Raw genomic sequence first — 20993 nt, 5'->3', positions numbered from 1 at the left:
TCTCTCGGCGGAAGGATGTAGCAGAAAGGTCGGCGGATTCGTACGAGTTGGGATGACCGCAGGGGACCTACGGGATTCGTGGGATGGCGATCAGTAGATCTCCGCGGCAGAAGGATGGACCTGACAAATCCCGCTCGAAAGAGTCACCGTATGTGATATTCTTTCAAGGACATGGCGCCGGAGCCACGTAGGCTGCGAACGATGGAGATCAAGTGATTTCAGCGGAGGTTCAACGAGTAGTTTATAGATGTTTCGTGCGAGTCAGTGGGAATCGATTGGTGCGTCGATTGTCAGTGCTTCGGAGAAAGAGAAAGAAAGAAAGGGAGAGAAAGAGAAGTGCTGTTTTCCGAGTTACCTTCGTCGAAGGATTACGCGTGGCGGTCGGTCTCTTCCGTATCGCGAGACGTGAGTATCTCACCACGCCATTTTGTCTCGACGAAATAAGTGCGGGGATTAATTGTATGGGTCGTTTTGCGGAAACAACGTTGTGAGAGTGATGCGATACTTGTTTCAAGGGGCTTTCATTCGGAGATTGTCAACGAGGCTTTCCGCTTCCCACATGTTTTTTTATCCTTTCTCTCTCTTTTTTTATTATTTGGAAATGCCGTTGTGTACAGTGAAAACTGTATTCTACTCAGTAATGGAATGCATAAAGAATAAGTAATATAACGAGATAGTTACGAAATATCTTTGGTAATTGTGTGTTAATGTTACCGGACGTTTTCTCGCGCTTCCTGAAAAATAAGGATTTCGGAGCAACGTGTTTTCTTTGATTTAATTTTGTTTTATTAATCAAGAAACTAATCATTTTTTTCTACAACTCTTTACCGTTGTTTCCAATAGACAAATTTTGTTGTCAGAAGTCGCACTTTATTTCTTAAAATCGATATTTGACGGAAAAAATGTGTTTAGTAGCTGATAATTATAAACATGTTAATTTTACTTTTTTGCGGAGCACAGATAGATTTTTTTAATAGCGCATATTTTTATACTGTACTAACGAATTTAGTTAATTGTTAGTTCAAAACGTGAGTAATACGCATTTTGGTATAATTATGTTTCAAATTATATTTCAAAATTATACTCCAAAAGGTTAATTTGCTTAATTTGCTATATAAAAATAATTTGTTCAGTTCACGTATTTACTGTTGAACGTCCAGTCTTCCTGCACGCTGAATTACTCCATACAAAATTAACATATAGAAAGTATAAAATGCGATGGTATTATCTAAGCGAGACCACCAATTAAATTAATACGAAACTTTTAATTCTTCCGCTTTACCCAATCTCTGCGTTCAGTTGCTAATAACAATATGATATAACGATACTGGTAATAACGAGTGGTAATATTATAACAGGAACAATATTCCTTAATTAAGGCGAAAGCAAAATCCAGTACGAGTAAAATAATAAATTAATAACTATAAAGAGAATTCTTCAACCGCGTCACATCATTTTAGAAATAGCATTCGTTCGCAGTATCGCGCAACAGGGAGAAATTGTGTTCGCACGGAAAGAAATTACTGACCGTAAAGCGTACACAAACCTAACTTTGATACTAAATTTATATGATCCTTTATATGCGCCCTATCACATTTGGTTTTGCGAGAATCTAAAGTTCAAGGAATAATTAAAGTAGTAACGAACTTTATTCACCTAAAACAACGTTGAAAAAGCAGAACTGGCGGATAATAAACAACAATCTAAGTTTCGGCATTTCCCTCCGGGACGACTATGGAGAGGGGAAGAGGTTGAAAGAGCATGGCCGAAAGAGGGTCAGAAACCGGTGCGGCGGTAACCTGCAGCCCCCATCTCACTCCCATGCACTGGCATATAAAGCTTCAGGAAAGCGCTAACCTACATGCTCATTCGTACGGCAAATCATATTCAGTTCGCAAAATGAAAACCACCCGCGATGCCACACGCCATCGCATCCGTTTCCATCTCCTTCTTTGCCTCCTTCGCTCTTCAGCGGTGGCACACGACGGAGAGAATCGTCTTTCAGAGGAAATCCGCGAAGACTCTATCCTGAGAGTAAGTTCTCTTTCTTTTTCTCCCTTCTCATTCTCCCTCTCTCTCTTCCTCTCCCTCTTCTCTCCACTCTATCTCATCACTCAAAAATTTCCCTACATATTTAACATTTTGGAATTATTCAAATATCTCTTAATTTTTGAGAATTACATGAATTACATGAAGAGAATTTTATAATTTTATATATTACTACAGAACTTTGTAACCGTGAAATAATTCGACATTCTGCAATAACTTATTATACTTTCATCTCATGTATGTTATATTTTAGGAATTAAAGTACGTTATTAAAAAAACTTGTTTTTTTGTATTTTTTGCGAAATTTACTATGCTTTGTAGCAAGATAAACTTTACTGACACTTTATTTCTGTACTAGAAACGCAATAAAATTGAACATTTATAAAGAAGAACTATAATATTCTCTCCATATAAAACTTTTATTTATGTAATTAATCAACGGACTGGTCGTTAATATAACACAGCGCACACGAGGGCTGTATAAATTTGTTATTAAAATCAGATTTGTATTTTATGTGAAATTTCGCGCAATGGTACCGTTAATTGTTGCTATTCGGGGAGAAACGTCGATGGCGAGGAGATCAAACAAATAGTTGTAAGTATTTCGCAAGTTTCTCATTGGAATTTCCCTTCCCTCCCTTCAAATCCTATTTATATTATTTTTATTTTCTGGACTTATTATATTCCCTTTCACCGCTATTATTATTGTTTCTTCGCATATCGATAAGAAACTATTGATTTCGTCTGGTCTATGGAAGACACTTAATTAGATGGAAAGAAGGCAAGTTAATTCACACAAAAGCAAAACTCTAATTAAATAGTGCGGAATACTCTAAAGAGTCTGCAACAAGGGCCCCGCAAATAATACTTGCCCCGAAATAGCGAGCTCATCGCGAAATTAATTACCGCGTAATCCCCCTTGGTCTCATTAATATTCGTTTACCTCTCGATATTTATTTTATTAATTGTAATTAATCAACGGACTGGTCGTTAACATAACATGGCGCACACGGGGGTCGTATAAATTTGTTATTAAAATCAGATTTGTACTTTATGTGAAATTGCGCGCAACGGTACCATTAATTGTTGTTATTCTGGGGGAGGAGATCAAATATAGGTCGATAGAATGGAGATAAATTGTGACTACAGGACGAATTTAAGATCATTCATAATATAGACATAACTAAAGCAGCGGCCAATAACAGCCAAACTCATAGTAGAATTGGTTGGGGCGATACTGAGTGGCAATTAAAATTGGATCAATCTTTCCGCATCACTCGTTATGAATGAATTGTTTGATTTGCAAATGCAATAATTGCAGTGCGAAGTGAACACGATCTTTCCATGCGACAAATAACAAGCTAATAAAATCGATTCTGGAAACACTAACGACCCGTGTCAGGTGTGTGCCGTGACTCTTTTAGAATCACGACAATTACAAATTACTCTATTGCGAAATATCGTGATGTCACGTTCACTCTGATATTCATGATGATAATCGAGGCTGCTTGTATCGATCAAACACATTTGCAGCGGTTGATGCATCGAATGGTCATTTTCCCTGGGATTTTTCCCAAATAAAAATCAACGCTGAATGGTCTAAGAAATCAATCGTTACTATATTGGAGTCGTTTCGCGCGGGATACTCTGTATAGATGATATCTAAGTTGGAAATCAATAATCGATGGGACGATTCGTCTTCGGCGGCCGTGTCTAACCCAAAACGATGAGGGGTGGGTGGTAAACGGGTGCAAGCGAGGGTAAGGGGAGGAGGACGCGAGTGGCGATGATCGCAGTTCTTCCAGCTTCGAGATCATTACGGGTGTGATTTGTGGCGCCATTAGAGAGGCGCAGCCGAAATGCGTTTCTGAAAAGCGTTGGGGGCGAGAGGGGGAGGGGTCCGAAATTAATCGCCGGCGCCCGGCGCGAGGGGGGCATAAATTCCGGCCGTCCCTCTTTCCCTTCATTCCGTACTCGCATGCGAATTTCCGCACTGGAGAAAATTTTTCGCCGCCAGGCCGAAACGGCCGAAGTCCGCGTGCCGAAAAGTTTCGCGACAGCCTCGACAAACAGCGCGTCGGCGTTTATTGCGGCTGATTTATCGGCGGATTTACGTCGCACGGCTTTATGAGAGAGCACCTTTTGCAAACCACCGTATGTGACGGTAGCCGCGAGCTAGAAATCGTCGGAGTTCTTTATGTCGATAAAGGCGTCGTTGTCAAAGCGACGATATTAAAATTATACGTATGATATCCTACTGTAGTTAAAAAACGTTCGATGTGCAAAAATATTATTTCCTTAGTAGAATCTCTTAAGGGGACTAGAGGGTCAGATTGCCTAAAAATCGTGCTTGTTTTTTTTGACAATTTTTTATGACAAACTGAATGAAATATGTGAAAGTGTTATTTTGACGTGTATTTATACAACATATAAAGAGAGGAAAAATATAATTTTGATGATTAAATACTCAATATAAGTGTATGGTACATGCAGTTAAAATATATTTTGTTTTTCTTCCCAAGGTCGCAATTTTGCAGTAATATCTTGACTCTAGATGGTTTAATTAAGCTGAATTTTAGGTAGAAAATTTCCGTAAGCCTGTCGTTATCGGATGAACCACTGACAAACTCTACAAAATATTTAATTTTGAAATATTAATTTTTTTTCTATAAAAGGACTGAAAGTTTTAATAATATTTCATTAAGATATTTGCAGTTTTGTTAACTTTTACTCAATTTCTATTGGTATAGTGGTTTACCTGATAATGATAAGCTCACGGAAATTTTCTACCTAAAATTCAGTTTAATTGAACCACTGAGAGTCAAGATATTTCTGCAAAATGACCTTAAAAAGAAAAACGAAATATATTTTAACTGCATATACCATACACTTATATTAAATATTTGATGATCAAAATTATATTTTTCTTCTCTTTATATATTAAATACATATAATAAATAAATCTTCTCTTTATTTATATAAATACACGTCAAAATAACACTTTCACATATTCATTCAGTTTGTCATAAAAAATTGTGAAAAAATAAGCATGATTTTAAGGCAATCTAACCCTCTGACCCTTTAAATTTTAAAAGATTTTACTAATATAGAGTAAAGGCACCAAAAGCGACTTTGTTTTTGAATATTATGTCTTAGGTAAAGATCAAAATATAAATGTAAATATATATATATACATATAGTTGGAAGTACCCCTTATCAGATAATACCATATTTTTACTGAAATTGTTTCTAGATTTAAAACAAAAATTGTATTTGTAAAACGCACGAAAATGGAGCTCAATGAAAATGAGTGTCAAAAACAACATACCTATTGGAAGTTATATAACATGTTGCATATAATAATATTTGATAATGAATAATTTGAAAGTTCATTAATTCGTTTAATGGTTGAATAATATTCATTTATTTAAAATATAATGTTACAAAAGGGAAATATAATTAAATAAAAATATATCTTTGGTATTTCCATCCTTTTCATTTCTCACATATTTTACATTTGTTATATTTTTAAACAAAATTAAACTTTAAAATAAACAAATTTTACGTCACAATAAGAAGTTAGAATTAGGTTATGTTAGTCACAAAGTATCGCACCTATTGCATACTGTAGGTATGTCATTTTAAGAAACATTCTCATAAAATTTTTCAAGTTATACAGTAAAAAAATGATGAAAATAAAAACATTCAAAAAATATTTTTACAAAAGCTAAATGCATGTAGAAAAACTTAATATTGAATAAAAAGATCACTGTTTAGTGTACGTAATTCGTCAATGAAAATCATAGAAATAAAACATGCGAATTCCTAAAACTCGATATTTGCTAATTTAACATATACAAGAACAAGAAATATACCAAGTATGAATTTTTTATGACTTAACTGATAAAACAAATTACGTTTATATTAGTTTCGATAAAATACAACATTTAATATATGAAATATAGAGGTATGTCGCTTTGGCTACTTTTCTCTATGGATTCAAAAAGATTCTTCTAAGACCAAAAGTAAATATTTTAATCGTAATATTCTTAAGGTCAGAGCAATTTCATTTTTTATTTACAGTATAAGTCTTGCTTGTCGCGTCTTGTATCGTGCGTAAAAAGAGCATTCTGGTACAAGCAAACATAGGGTAAACTCTGATAAGATGACCATATTTTTTAAAATGCAAAAAAAATACATTTCTTATTGTAATTTCTTAATAGCGTTTGGTATATTACTTCACTGAAGCCTACAGTACATAATACTATCAAAGTTGAAGAGAAAATACTTTACTAAAATTATTTATTACAAAAATATTAAAACATGAGCATGATCTTATCTGAATTTTCCTGAGTTTTTCTTGAATTTTTTTTATAAGATGGTCATAAAATTAAGAAATAAATGGCTCATACATATTTTATGTTCAAGATGTACCTATTATTTTATAAAATAATGAAAACAACATAATTTGACATGTTTATTTTAAGATATTTAATACATATTATTTGTAAAAAATATAATAAACATATAAAATAGAAACTTCTATTACAAAACTTAAGTTCCAAATGCAATCTTTTGATCAAAACATATTGCACATAAGATTTAATTACTGTAATATTGAAAGTAATTTTTGAAATATAACGACTTTTGTTTTATAAATGTTCATGAATAATAGTGGGCTATCTTAAATGTGAGTGAAAGACGGCTGTAGTATTTATATAAATAGTGAAAACAAAAATAAAAATTGCATGTTATATTACAATTTAGATACTTTCTTTATGTATCTAGTGCTCTTTGTGATAGCTTAACTGTAAATTATTTGATATTACAGCAAGTTTTAGTAAACACTTGAAAATTTTTCTAGTCGAAAATAAACATGTAGTATGATATTCCTAATCTTCCCTAATAACTACTAATGCAATTCGGAAAAAATTTACCATTCGAGAGATAAGATATTTGAAATTAAATTTTACATTTTTTATACGTATTTCTTGGGATTGGCATGCTATTCGTTTTTTTTGTATTTTGAATTTGTATTTTGAATTTTTTGTATATTTAAATTAAAGTTTAATAAGATGACTAGATTTTCCAAGTCCCCCTCCCTTTCAAGTCTGAGATTTTACATAAATGTATGGAGTAAAGGGAGATCACTGAAAATTATATATATGAGAAAAAATAATTTATTTATAGATATATAGAAAATAATTTAACAATAATAAAGATCTACTATATACGGTAAAAATAGAAACTACTGCTAGAAGTAAAACTGTTGTTATTCTTAAAATTAAGAAAAAGAAGAAGTAAAGCTGTTACATTTACTTGAGCTATAAATTCGTTTAATACGGTTTTTCTTTATTAAAACCATTTAAAAATCTTCTGTATTGAGAAAAATGGGATAGTTTGACTAAATCTGGAATAAAATGACTTTTCGGATAGCATTCGGAAAAATTTAAGATAAAGGAAAAATAGGATATTTAGTTTTCTTAGTTTTAATGAAAAACTAATATATGATATTAAAAATTAATATACCAATATTATATAGAAATTTCAGAATAATTTACTTTCTTTGAAAAACGGTGAAAAAAGTTCATAATTTATAGTAATACTTGAAAAATGCATGTAGAGTGTCTGACAATTAATGATAACACCTATTGTGTATAATAAAACTTATCAAACTAAACACAAAATTTCTCTACCGTTTCGCAAATAACCACGTAAAAATTTGAGTTATTAATTAAAGAAGATTGATGAGTGATCACGCGTAATATTTTGAAGTTGTGGTGTTTGTTATCATGTGCTTATATACTAAACTGAAAAAAATCCTTTGTCATTTTGCAAATGACTATTTAGATCTCTAGTTATTAATTAAAGAAAATTGGTGCATCATAGCGCAAAGCTATGCACTAATCTTCTTTAATTAATAACTGAAAATCTACGTGGTTATTTGCAAAATGGTAAAGGGTTTTTTTTCAGTTTGATCTAATTTTCAAGTATATACATATACTTGAATCAGAAAATACAAGAATGTACAATCGTGGATAGAAAGGTTGTCTATTGTGACGGAAATTATAAACCTCAATGTCGTATTTTCAATGGCGCATCAAGAGGATCACTCATAAACTTACTATTTATCAGAGAGAAACACAAAATTGTTTCTATACATTTTTTCATTATCTAAGTAATAAATATTAATTTGAGGCAAAGTTGAGATGGATATATACAATATTATAAATATTATGTTATTATAATATTAATTAATGTAGTTTTCATATTAACACTTGTTATACATATTTAAAGACTTATATACTTACTTTTATTATCTATGCATATATGTTAAATCAACCGAAACAAGTGTTAATATGAAAACTACATTAATTAATATTATAATAACATAATATTTATAATATTGTATATATCCATCTCAACTTTGCCTCAAATTAATATTTATTACTTAGATAATGAAAAAATGTATAGAAACAATTTTGTGTTTCTCTCTGATAAATAGTAAGTTTATGAGTGATCCTCTTGATGCGCCATTGAAAATACGACATTGAGGTTTATAATTTCCGTCACAATAGACAACCTTTCTATCCACGATTGTACATTCTTGTATTTTCTGATATTTTTGATATTTTCATATAAATGCGCATGCGCGAAAAGAGGACTCATTTAAAACACTGAACGGAAGCAGTTTCTATGTAACAACGTTACTGTGTGTTACTATGTGTAGAACGTATTGTAATCTAGGACAAATCTGGGATAAATGCGGTTTAAGCCAGACACAGGACGCGACATTAGGATTTGAGGTAATCCCGGAAAATCCAGGACGTCTGGCAGACTTGTAATCAGTAGGCCAGTATGTAATCAAAATGGGACGGAAGCACAGAAGTTTTTGACCGAATTTACGTTTGAATGAAAGCGAACAAAACATGTCTTTTATGTAACATTTTATTTCACAAAATAATTATGTAAAATAATTTTCTTTTATAAAGCTAAAAGTACTATTACTGATAAGATTATTTAATGCACAAAAGATCAACGATAATTTAAGTAACTAAATGGGATAGATACTTGATTTTTATTATTTCATGGTTATTTTTTGGCTTTTGGAAAAATATTTTAACAAAATACTTTACAAAGGTAAAACAATACACTAAATACATAAAAACCTCCAAATACATAACAGTATGATATGCGTAATAATTCGATAAAGCTAACAGCTTAAAAAACTGTTTTTGAATTTAGGCCACCTACTAGAGAAAAGTAAATAGTAAGAAAAGTATAATTATTTTTTAGAGATAGTTAAAAGTTTGCAACATATATCTAATTACAAACTATATAAACAGTTTCTTAAAGTATACAACAGTTTCTAAAGTATACAACACTAATCTAAATGGCCAATAAGAGCCGAATACAGATGTTAGCGCATATAATTTAAACTATGGGAGGATAATGTTTGATAGTATCAACGCATGCACCGAATATTTTCCTGGATTTGTAATGTACGCAATGAATCACGTCAAATCGACACTGTATCCTAATTATAACAATCCATCTAAATAACTCTTACAGTTTAAGCGGTTTTTGGGCGACTTTTTAGTCTTTGAGTTAAATTTTTTTTGTATATATTAAGCGGTATATAGATTGGTAAAAAAATATGATATCCTCACCGCGTCACTAGTGATTGTCCGAATCGTACAACTTTTCTTTTCTTCCAAATCGATTTTTTTCTTATTCAATCATATAGAAACTTTTTTTTTATGTTAAAAAACATAAAAAACATGAATTTATTTTTGATAAAATTATATAACAATATTCAATATGATAAAAAAAAATGAAAATATGAAACAAAATATTCATTATTATTTTCATAAATATCAAGATGTTATTTTTTTATCTATTTTGTTTTTTACATAAAATTTTCTTTTTAAGTTTTTTTTTTACTAATTTGTGTGGAAAAGATGGATAATTATATATAATTATAATGATAACTATAGTAATAATAATTGCAGTTATATTTTACAAAATTGTGTGCTACTATAGTGCGACTATAGTGGTTTCCCGTATCGTAAGGTTTAATGATACATTCTTTTTATTTTATGTCTACGTAAGAGTCTTGGAAAGAAAGGAAATATAGTCTGAAAAAAGCTTGATTCTAAACGGTTCATACTTTAATTCTCGAACAAAATTTTCGTACGTAAAATAGATAAGATATATATTTTTATGTCTGATATATATTTTTATAATCTTATCTGAATGTATATTTTTACCATCGACTTGGTTTATGTCTCACATCGATTCTCGTCTCGGGAGAGGACGGCGACGCGAAATGATATGACGGCGAGCGCCGTCGAAGAAACGCGGAGACGTTTCAAAGAATTTGCACGCGCGAATTGACATACGAGGTAGACGAAATTTCGGCCACATCCGGCCGCGCTTTTCCGCGACATCGTGCATCGCGCTCATAACTTTAAGAAAGTATAGCAACGGCCGACGGAAGAATTGATTTAGTATTGTGTGCCGTAAAGTACCGGCGGTGACCTCTTTTCGCGAAATCGATATACACACTTCGATACACACGCACGCGTTACCTAAGTCACGTGCACCCACATACATACACCGTCGCAGGTTCACGCACACATGCCCACACACATACACATACACCCACACCTACTCATATACAGATACACACACATACACAGATGTATGACCGCATATGCCTCTCGAGTGCCCGATCCATTTCGCTCCCCTTCTCGTCGCTCCTCCTTTTCTCCCTTGAATTAAAATGTCGACTGAAAGGGTTCTTCAACCCCGTATAGCAATCTATTGCACTTCACCGTTTTGCGCGTAGAAGAATAAAATCAAGTTTTCACGCGGCTACGCTCGGCAGGATAAGAGACGCGTGACGAGTTTACTTAAACATCTAAAAATGCAAGATTAAGGGGACATCAAAAGGAGTAATAAACTCCAAAAATGTCTATAACGAGGTCACCGTCAAAACATCACGTCAAATAAGAACTAACATGATCATGCTACCCTTTTCATATTTGTACAACATATAGATTTTATATAAATGTGTACTGTTCTGTTTTAAAATACTAGCATAAATTATTGTATTATCTGATAAATTTGACTATTTACACAACAGACTTCGGATAATACGATTGTTAATGTACGACTCTGGGTGATTCTTTCTATTCACCCTTTAATTCATTTGACGCTGGTCTGAGACTTTTCAGACAAATTCTATTGAAAACTCGATTGTATACTGCAATTGTACAGCGTTTCCTTATTTTACCCTTTATTCACTCTAAATTTCTCGTTTCTTAGGAATCTTGTTATTGTTGATTGGTCCAGCTGTTATTTCGCGTGTAGAAAACTTTTTTTTTAGATAAAGTAACAATAACACTCTTCGTTTTCGGGCTTAATTCAATATTTTTGCTCATTTTAGAACGTATATAAAACAAAAGAATTCGTCGCGAAAAATAACACTCACGTAATGTAAAAACAGATATATGACAATCACCAACTTTTCCCGCATTTCTGTATGAATACTAATTTAATTCTTTGAGCAATAGTAGGAGAGAGATGCTAGCGTCGTATTTATCTTTTTTTTATTTTTAGTGATTTTAACTAACTTATTGGTAGACATTTTGTTTTTAATTATGTCATTACTATACACTCTTACGAGAAACTAGAAATAAATAAAAAATAATTTAAATATTTTATTGTTAAATTATTATAAGCAAATTAAAGTAAAAACATATATGTTTCTCATACAAAAATAATTTTAAGGTTATTAGGAATCGATACATCAAAAACATTAACAAATTATTAAGAATAATTAACAGCGTTTTACATATTTTTTCTTAAATTTCCTGTAAGTTCTAATTTTACAATAAATTATTGAAATATTGATAATACGTTTGTTGCAAGTTTCTTATAAAAAACGCAAATCTCTTTTTTTATATAAAGGAAATGCGTTATTTCTGCATAATGCTAAAAGTGAAATTTCTCATTTTCAAAGCTCATTAGAGCCACCATTTCGAATTTTAACTGTTGACCTCAAATTTGTAATCACCCCGATGTTTCCTATATGCCCTCCCAAATTTGAAAAAATTCCACCAAGAAATAAAATGTATGGTTTAAAGGAATAAAATAATACAGATGCTATAACAAAAATATTTCGCTTACATTAAGTACTTAAAGAGTATTTCTACGAATAAATAAGTTTCAAGGTGATGCAATAATTAATGCTAGTATGCCACAGTTAGCGGGATAATATATAGAACGCATATATAGAAATCTTTCTGCAAACTCTTTTCGAATACTTTTAAGTTTTTATATTCAGTTGTACGGTAATGTTTTCTGAAATGTTCTTAAGTGGACACACATATGTTCGAAATACCAACAATACTTTTGTTTCAAACAAATATCTATACTAATAGCATGACGTGTTAATTTTGAAATTTTTTATCATTTACATCATATATTGAGCAATGCTTTAATTCATTTTTGCCCGTACTTACATTGGATAAAAATATTTGTAATTCTGTGCAACCAATACGACGTAAACTTTGCAGAAAAAGTTTGTATTTTATGATAAAATTTTTAAGTTAGGATTTCCCTCCTAATATTGACTTTGAGAGAGATAAACAATAAAAAAGATATAATATTAAAATTTTGTAAGAGCACGTAAGATAAAAATCAATACGCCTGTTTTATTTGTAATAATAATTTCATACACTACAATACTCGCAAAATTCGCAAACTTTTCCTCGCTTTGGACTCTTCTTAATGCTAAATATAAACACTAGACATTAGGAATATTTGGTGACACAGTTAATGAGAGAAATGTGTAAAATGGCTATGTCTAGTCGAATGTTCATATCTAGCATTACAAAGTGTCCAAAGCAAGTGTCCAAAGCAAGAAAGCGTTTGCGAATTTTGCGTATATTGTAATGTAACATCTATATCAATTTATCATTATAAAGTAAATATACACACTGACTTCCAGTAACTCTTTAAGGATTTTGATGTCATATTTTTTATTTGAGTAATATAAGGTAAATTTGGGTATAATGGCCATACGGAAAAGATGATTATAAATAGTAATTGATCCAACAATTACTAAAATAGTATATTATAACTATAGTATAGTATAGAATTGTATAATATAGTTATAGTATAGTACAGATATAGTATAGTATAACTTTTGTATAGTATAATTATAGTATAGTATAGCTTTTGTTGTTATTCTCAAAGATAACCAATATTTATAGTAGTTTATGTACGTACACTTAGATGTTAAAACTATTTAACAATTATTAGAGGTAACATTAAATTACAGCCTATAACCATCTTTTCTGTATAACTATCATATCCGAGTTTACTTTAATACGAAAGTTTGCGCGCTGTTTGTATACAATTATCTGCGACTTTGAAAAGCGGTGGAGGTGGCGTAAAAATTTGATATGGTGTACTGATCATTAGTTACATTCGTTTGACATCTGTCATCGCTATTTTATTATATGTTGACCATTATATATTATATCTATTATATAGGATGTCCCAAGTCATCATTCTTAAACTTCACGAGAACGTAGAACGGATTGAAGTGAGTATAAAAATCTCATATCGTTTTGTGATATTCGTAATAAGTCTCGAAATATTAATTAAGTTACGAATTTTTTTGAACAACCTTTTCCTTTGTTCAATCTATATCTGAGGGGTTTTGGCGTCGCTGATTACGAATTCGAAATCACTTTTTTGAAATTGAAGCTATTCACGGACTCAACTTCACTTATTTACAGAAAAAAAATATAATATATTCCGATTGTTGGTATTTTAGCTTTTATTTTTCGCCATATTGAGTTCGCTATCTTGAATTTTAAAATTTTTGAGGTGATGTCATCATCTACAACTCAAAAAGCATCAACCAAGCTATTTTTTCCATAGGCTTACTTTGCAATATTTTTGAATGAAATGAATTAAAAAAACTATTTCTTTACATTAATTTGTTTATGAATAATTAAATTTGCAAAATTTAATGTTCTATGCAGATGATTTTGTTAGAAGAACCTCTAAACTTTACAATGAATCTACAGTTACTGCCTCAAAGTCTCTACAAATTAGTTTAAATTTGTAAACACTGCTCTGAAAAAGGTGTATCATATATGATACATTATGATTTAAAGAGTTAAAGAAGATTGGTTAATGTGATTACGCGCGATATGGTAGATGAACTGTAATGGCGATGTGTGCTGTTGTGTGCTTGTACATTAGATGAAATTAGACAAAATAGTCTTTTATCATTTTGCAAATAATCACGTAGATTTTTAATTATTCATGAAAGAAAATTGTTACATGATTGTGTGTACGATAATGCACAAATTTTTTAAAAATTAGTATTTAAAAATCTATTTGGTCATTTGCAAAATGGTAGAGAACTTTTTGGTACAGATTGGCCAAATGTATAAGTATATAATAATAGACGGCGCCACTAGTAGCTCACCTACCGCGTGATTATTTATTAATTTTCTTTAATTAATATCTTAAAATTTATTGCGAATATTGCAAAACGGTATAGGACTTTTATGTTTACCTTAATTTTATACTCTCGCGAAGTTTGAAAATGGTGATCTAGGATATCCTGTATATTAGGAATTGTACATGTTTAATGATTTTTTATTTCAAAATAGCACATTCAACGAACGGTTAATATTTTTTTTTTCATATCTACAAGCAACGCTTTTATAACAATTTGTTGATTTAATAATAGATAATAATTGATCTCTACACAATTAATTGAGAAATTAGAATAATAATTTAATTATATGTTAATATGCAATTAGATATATAGAAATTTAGCACGTGAGTCGAAATTTACTGTAAAGGAAAACTTAGTTTAATGATAATAATGTAATATTCATGGAGGAAAATTTCGAGAGAGCATTCGATTGTCGAGCGATTAAATGGAAAGCCGCTTCCTGCCTGCACTCGAACTCAGTTAATGGCGTGACCACGGAAAAGAGGAGCGCATTTCCAAAAACGTTCTAGCTCTTCTCTCGTCGCACACCTGAATTTTCCCGAATTCCCCGCCACTAATGGCATTGAAGCTGGAGTCCCCGAGCTGTCTGAAGATATTTCACGGTGATTCACGGGCGCATCCTGCAGGACCGGTAATATCCCCGGTGCCGGCAGGGAAGGATGCGACAGCCACCTACCTCGATGTAAATCACCGCCAGCCCTCTTCCCTTCGTTCCCGTCGGACGAAGGGCGAGCAAAGTGGATGGGAAAGCTTGGGACGTCTCTCTTCCCGAAAAATAATTCCGGCGAGCCGGCTTTTCCATTAAAAAGTTTGATTCCCGGATTCGTAGTCGGCATACCTAGCCTCACCGGAAGGGGACTTCGTCGTTCTTTTCGATGGGGAGATGCAACGGGAAAAAGGGGACGTGCAGACGCGTGTAGGAGGAGTGGGGCAGGTAAAGGGGTCGACACCGCGGCGATCTGCAATCGCTATCCGCGGCGAAGTCCGTTTTGTCTTCGCGGTTGTTTCCGTAATGTTGCGAGCATATCGCGAAGTGTGTTTTCGTTTGAAATTCTGGAACTTCTGTGGCTCTCCCTGCATCGTGACCGTATTGGATGTTGACGTCAGAGACGGGAATGCGCGCGTCGTTGAGTTTGTCTCCCTCCCTCTCGCTTCGCACGATCTGCGAAGTCGAAGTCGAAGTACATAAGCGCGAGTTTCTTCACGTGTCGTCGACTTTTGGCTCCCTGAATAAATAAGTAAAATATTACTATATTCGTGTAGAAACGTAATACTCAAAATTAAATTCAACTTGTAATTTATTGTTGGCTATGAGAAGGATAATTTGTTGTCGTACGATACGGTATATGAATTACAGTAATTGAATCCTTCTTGAATGCAGCATAGTGTAGAAAAGTGTAAATGAGTGCGCCATTTTCTCGATGCGTATTTTTCCGTTAGAGACCTCGAACGTCTTTTTAACTGTCGTGATCACTGCTATCTGCAACACAGCATGCAGTCATAGCTGTTGTTCAGTTGTACAAAAAAATGATGAGTTTTATTACTCGTATTATTCACATGTGAATTTGATGTATTACAACCACATATTTCGTCTATGCAATTACTTATTATGTACAAGTGGGCAGTGATTACAATAATTGAAGATACGCTCGGTTTATAAATTCTAGTTCTTGGAAAGAGATACATAAACTAGCAGATAGTGTGCTCATCTACATTAACCTAGAGACACTATACAGAGACTGGACACGTGAAATCATCTTCTGATTGGTTCGCCATGTTTATGCTATTTCCGCTGATTTTCAAATACAAGTCATTAATTTTAACTTTTAACACAGTTTCAAACGTTTCAAAGTTAATAAATACTTCTTGTCATTGTAATTTGTATACTTGTTAATATTAAAATGCCAAATTGTTCACACGAGTCACATTGATACACGATGTACACATAGCAGTCTTAACCTTACATCATCTGTACTTAGGCCGGTATTCATAGATCTTATATTTAAGACCGTCTTAAGTTTATCTTCAGATGATGAACGGATCATTTTATTGGCTACGGAGTATCTGAAGATGAACTTAAGACAGTCTTAAGAATAAGACCCGACTATGAATACCAGTCTTAGCTACATCAGTGCAGTAGTGTAGTAGTGTAGTGCAATAGTATAGTTGAAAAGAGCAAACTATGAGTTAGAGTGAAATAGTGTATATATCTTTCTCCCTCGCAGGATTTAGCATAAACATGGTGGACGGGTCTCATGTCCAGTCTCTTTTATAGTGTATTTACGCTAGCCTAGACACTCTAATCAGAGTTTGGCCACAACGCGCGGTTTCGTCAAAATTCTGCAAGAAAGAGAGATATTTTCAATGTCTCTCTTTTTCTATCTTTTCTTAAGGTTACTGTAATTAATAATGTTGTAACGTATCTAGATACATCCTATATAACATTAGATATTCTATATACATGGAATATACATGAAAGCTCCATAATGTGAAAAAAACATCCTGTATATCCATTGCACATATATTTCATATACGTAAGATGAATATATGTGACGATATATACTATGTAAAAACATTAATGGTTTTAATATGTATATATCGTACATAATGTCGCATGTATATTCCATGAATATACATATTTTGGAACATACTTTGATACATATCGCATGCACATACGTTAAAGGAAATTCGCGGTACATTCGATATCTGTAATAAATGGTATATTCGCGTGTGTATATACATGAATATACTATAATGTACATCTTATGTATATACCTTGATAGACTTAACATATATATATGTCTATGTTCTGGATATATATATCTAGAAAATATACTTGCGATATGATGTACGATGTATACATGTTAAGTCTATCAAGGTATATACATAAGATGTACATCATAGTATATTCATGTATATTCATGTATATTCATGTATATTCATGTATATACATACGCCGAATGTACCATTTATCACGGATATCGAATGTACCGTGAATTTCTTTTAACATATATGCATGCGATATGTATCGAAATATGTTCCAAAATATGTATATTCATGGAATATGCAAGCGACATTATGTACGATATATACATTTAATAATATAAACCATTAATGTTTTTACATAGTATATTGTCATGTATATTTATCTTACGTATATAAAATGTGCAGTTGATATACAGGATATTTTTTTTACATTATAGAGCATCATGGAGCTCCGCAGATTACAAGTATCTTTTTTGTGTTTCAAATTAAAGTTTCTTTTATTATCAGAAAACAATTTATTTAAATTTACAAAATGATTTATTTGTATCTTATTTACTTTTAAAACAAGTAAATATATTTTAAATATACTTCTTACATACTTTTAAACATACATTTTATATTTAATTTACATTAAAATTATCTATTCTCTTCTTTTAAATAAATCATTTGTTTTTGTACATGGATATACCATATATATACAATACAAAGCGTCTCTCAGTCAAAGTGACAGTGGTGGAGTAGGAATGACTCAAGAACCAGAAGTCTCTCAGGTTCGAATCTTGGCAATGGTAAGCAAATTTTCGAAGTATAATTTAACTTCAATTAAGTAGCGTGTAAAACAATATAAAGTAAAAATTAAGAACACATAGTTTATAAATACTTTGTGCTGTTGGGTTACTCAAATATTTTTTTTTACATACATTATGTATATATAATGTGTGTTTTATGTATATACGTTATACGTGTATATTAGCATGTATTTGTTATGTATATTCAGAGAATATACAGAATGTATATACTTGGATATGTAAAGAATGTAGGATGTATATACACATGTATATGCACGGAACATTCTATGTACTTCTTTGCGGTTGCGGATATACAGACATTGTATGTACATACCACATACCATGTACTTCAAGTGTACATACATAGGATATGCAATATATATAGATGTTTATACATGGAATATGCTTTGTATATTTTAATGTTATGTGGGATGTATCTTTTTGCAGTATCTAGATACTTTTTGTGTATCTATATCTATATCTAGTTATATTTTTCATTTCAAAATCTGTATCTGTATCTAAATTTATCATTTATATATACAGGGTGTCCCGCGTAAGACGTGCCAAAAGAAAAATATAAGTAGAACAGATAAAACTGAACAAAAATTGTAGAGGTCATTTTTCAAATAACTACGTAAAATTTCGAGATATTAATAAAAATAGATGGACAAATTAAAGCGCGCGACGCGACAAGCGGGACATACGACTCGCCGCGGTCGGAAGAAAATGGACGAGCGCACACGTACACGTACGCACACACGGAGCTACCCATTTCCGTATGCCAAACAGTCCATCTTTCTGGTCTATAAGATAGGCCCGCGAGCAATCGTCCATTTTTTTCGCCGGCCGCGGAACCGCGCTCTGTATATGAAATAAAATGCAATTTTGGTGATTTTTATATTGTTACTTTTTCACAAGAGACAAAGTTGTTTCCATAGTGTAAGAATATAAGGTGATGCATTCCGGTGGATGCGCAGTAACTATCAATCAGAAAATTGCCACAAATACGAAAAAACCAATAGTTCTTATCAGACGTAACGTTAACATAGTATATTTTGTGGTAACTTTCTGATTAGTTCTACTCCCACCTCCATGATGCGCAATGAAACACCTTGGCTGCGTTCCGTTTCACGTATGTGCATGCATTTATTTACAGTTCACGTCACGTATACTGTAAAGAATGCGCGCATAATGTGTAAACGGAACGCAACCCTTATATTCTTACACCATAGTTGCTTTATTGGGTGCGTTCTCAACGAACTCAACAGTTACACAACAATTGAGTAATTCGTCAATGTAATTGGTCTAGATTTAGGGATCTAACAGTAAGAACGAATAATCGCTGATTGCTCACTGAACGCTTTTTCCGCTGAACGCGCCCATTGGTGTATTCAGTACTACAACCGCTTACTGAGCGCTCAGTGAGCTCTTGTATCCCATTGGCATATTCTTTTAGATCTAAAAATATGTATCAATGAAATGTAAGAGCTCACTGAGCGTTCCGTAATCGAAGTGTCTGAAAAGTATTTAAAGAGATTTAGAGATATTCTCAGAATACCTGTATCTACATCTAGTTATTTATATGAAATTTGTATTTGTATCTTCATCTAGTTACATTTTTCTTACTGTATTTGTATTTATATCTAGCTACTTTAAAACATGTATCTATTACAACACTGGTGATTGTATATTGTATGAGATTTGACGAAACATAGCAGACCAATCAAAAGTTATTCCCTTATGGCCAAATTCTGATTAGAGTGATTCTACACTAGCTTAGAGATCCTAAAAGTAGAGATCGGGCAACGTTGAGAATAGGCTCCGCTCCTCTGTCATGATGGAGCAAAATCGAAAATGACATGCAAATTTTAAAAGTGCACGCCAATATAATAATATCGGTATAAAGTATTACTTTGTACATTATAAAAAAATACGATTATAATAAAATGTTGATTTCTAAAAAATAATTACATATGCTGACATAATGAGTTTATAGTGATGTAAATAATTTTTATTATTCTCCAATTATTATGTTACAATTATTATTATACGTATTTTTTTACATATTTCACTACATTTTGGTTTTATAATGAAATATAATGAAATATAATTAATTTTATAATGAAATATTATTTTAACTTACAATTTCATACACTTCTTATGAATAAATGTGACATGAGTAATTTATTTATTTATAACTCACACACATAACATTGAATAACAACTATAGACAACAAACACTAATCCACACGATCATCACAGATGCACAATGTCAGTGTCGTGTATACGTATACGAAGCTTCTCTCTCCTTTTCGTCTCTCTCACATCCGCTTTCGCTCCATCATGGCGGAGCCAATTACAGAGTTTTAGTCGGCGTTGTCCGATTTCTACTTTTAGGATCTCTACACTAGCCTACACTTAAGAAGGAGTCAAATGAATGGCAATATACTGTGCGCTATCTTTTTTTTCTCTCTCGGTTCGTTGTCTTATATAGTTTTAGTCCTTCGATCGAGGTCGATTTTCAAGACTATGTGTTCTTGTAAGAAACTGTCAGAGGACGAGGCATTTATTTCAGTCGATGGACGTACTTTTCACGAAATTCGCGTCTAACTCGCCGAGTTACGATTTCCTACTTCCGTTTTTTCGCCACTCCGTTGTATCTTTTCACCCCTTTAGCGTCTGCTACCATCCCTGGGTCAATTTGAAGGAAGAGGTGTGCGGCCGTCAAAGTTTCGTCTAACTTTAAACGACTTCGAACCTCCGGCCTCATCTCGTCGTCGGAAGGAGAGAGTGAGAAAACGAGAAAGAGAGAAAGAGAGAGAGAGAGAGAGAGAGAGAGA

General features: G+C 32.4%; 1 protein-coding gene across 4 annotated transcripts in view; it reads left to right on the top strand.

Moving 5' to 3' along the window:
- Nucleotides 1-216: 216 nt before the first annotated feature.
- Nucleotides 217-20993, top strand: part of LOC116845753 (inactive rhomboid protein 1) — a 340621-nt gene continuing 319844 nt past the window's right edge. For 3 of the 4 annotated variants that reach the window (XM_032818807.1, XM_032818808.1, XM_032818806.1), the window contains exon 1: nt 217-405. In XM_032818807.1, coding sequence (XP_032674698.1) covers nt 248-405 — 158 coding nt within the window. In that variant the 5' untranslated portion in view covers nt 217-247. The remainder of the gene's footprint in view (nt 406-20993) is intronic. The other variant, XM_032818809.1, reaches the window with a different exon arrangement.

This window comes from Odontomachus brunneus, unplaced genomic scaffold, assembly GCF_010583005.1.
Source record: "Odontomachus brunneus isolate Ranch 3 - 2012 unplaced genomic scaffold, Obru_v1 Obru_scaffold_057, whole genome shotgun sequence".
NCBI lineage: Eukaryota > Metazoa > Arthropoda > Insecta > Hymenoptera > Formicidae > Odontomachus > Odontomachus brunneus.
This window is presented reverse-complemented; position numbering and strand designations above follow the sequence as displayed.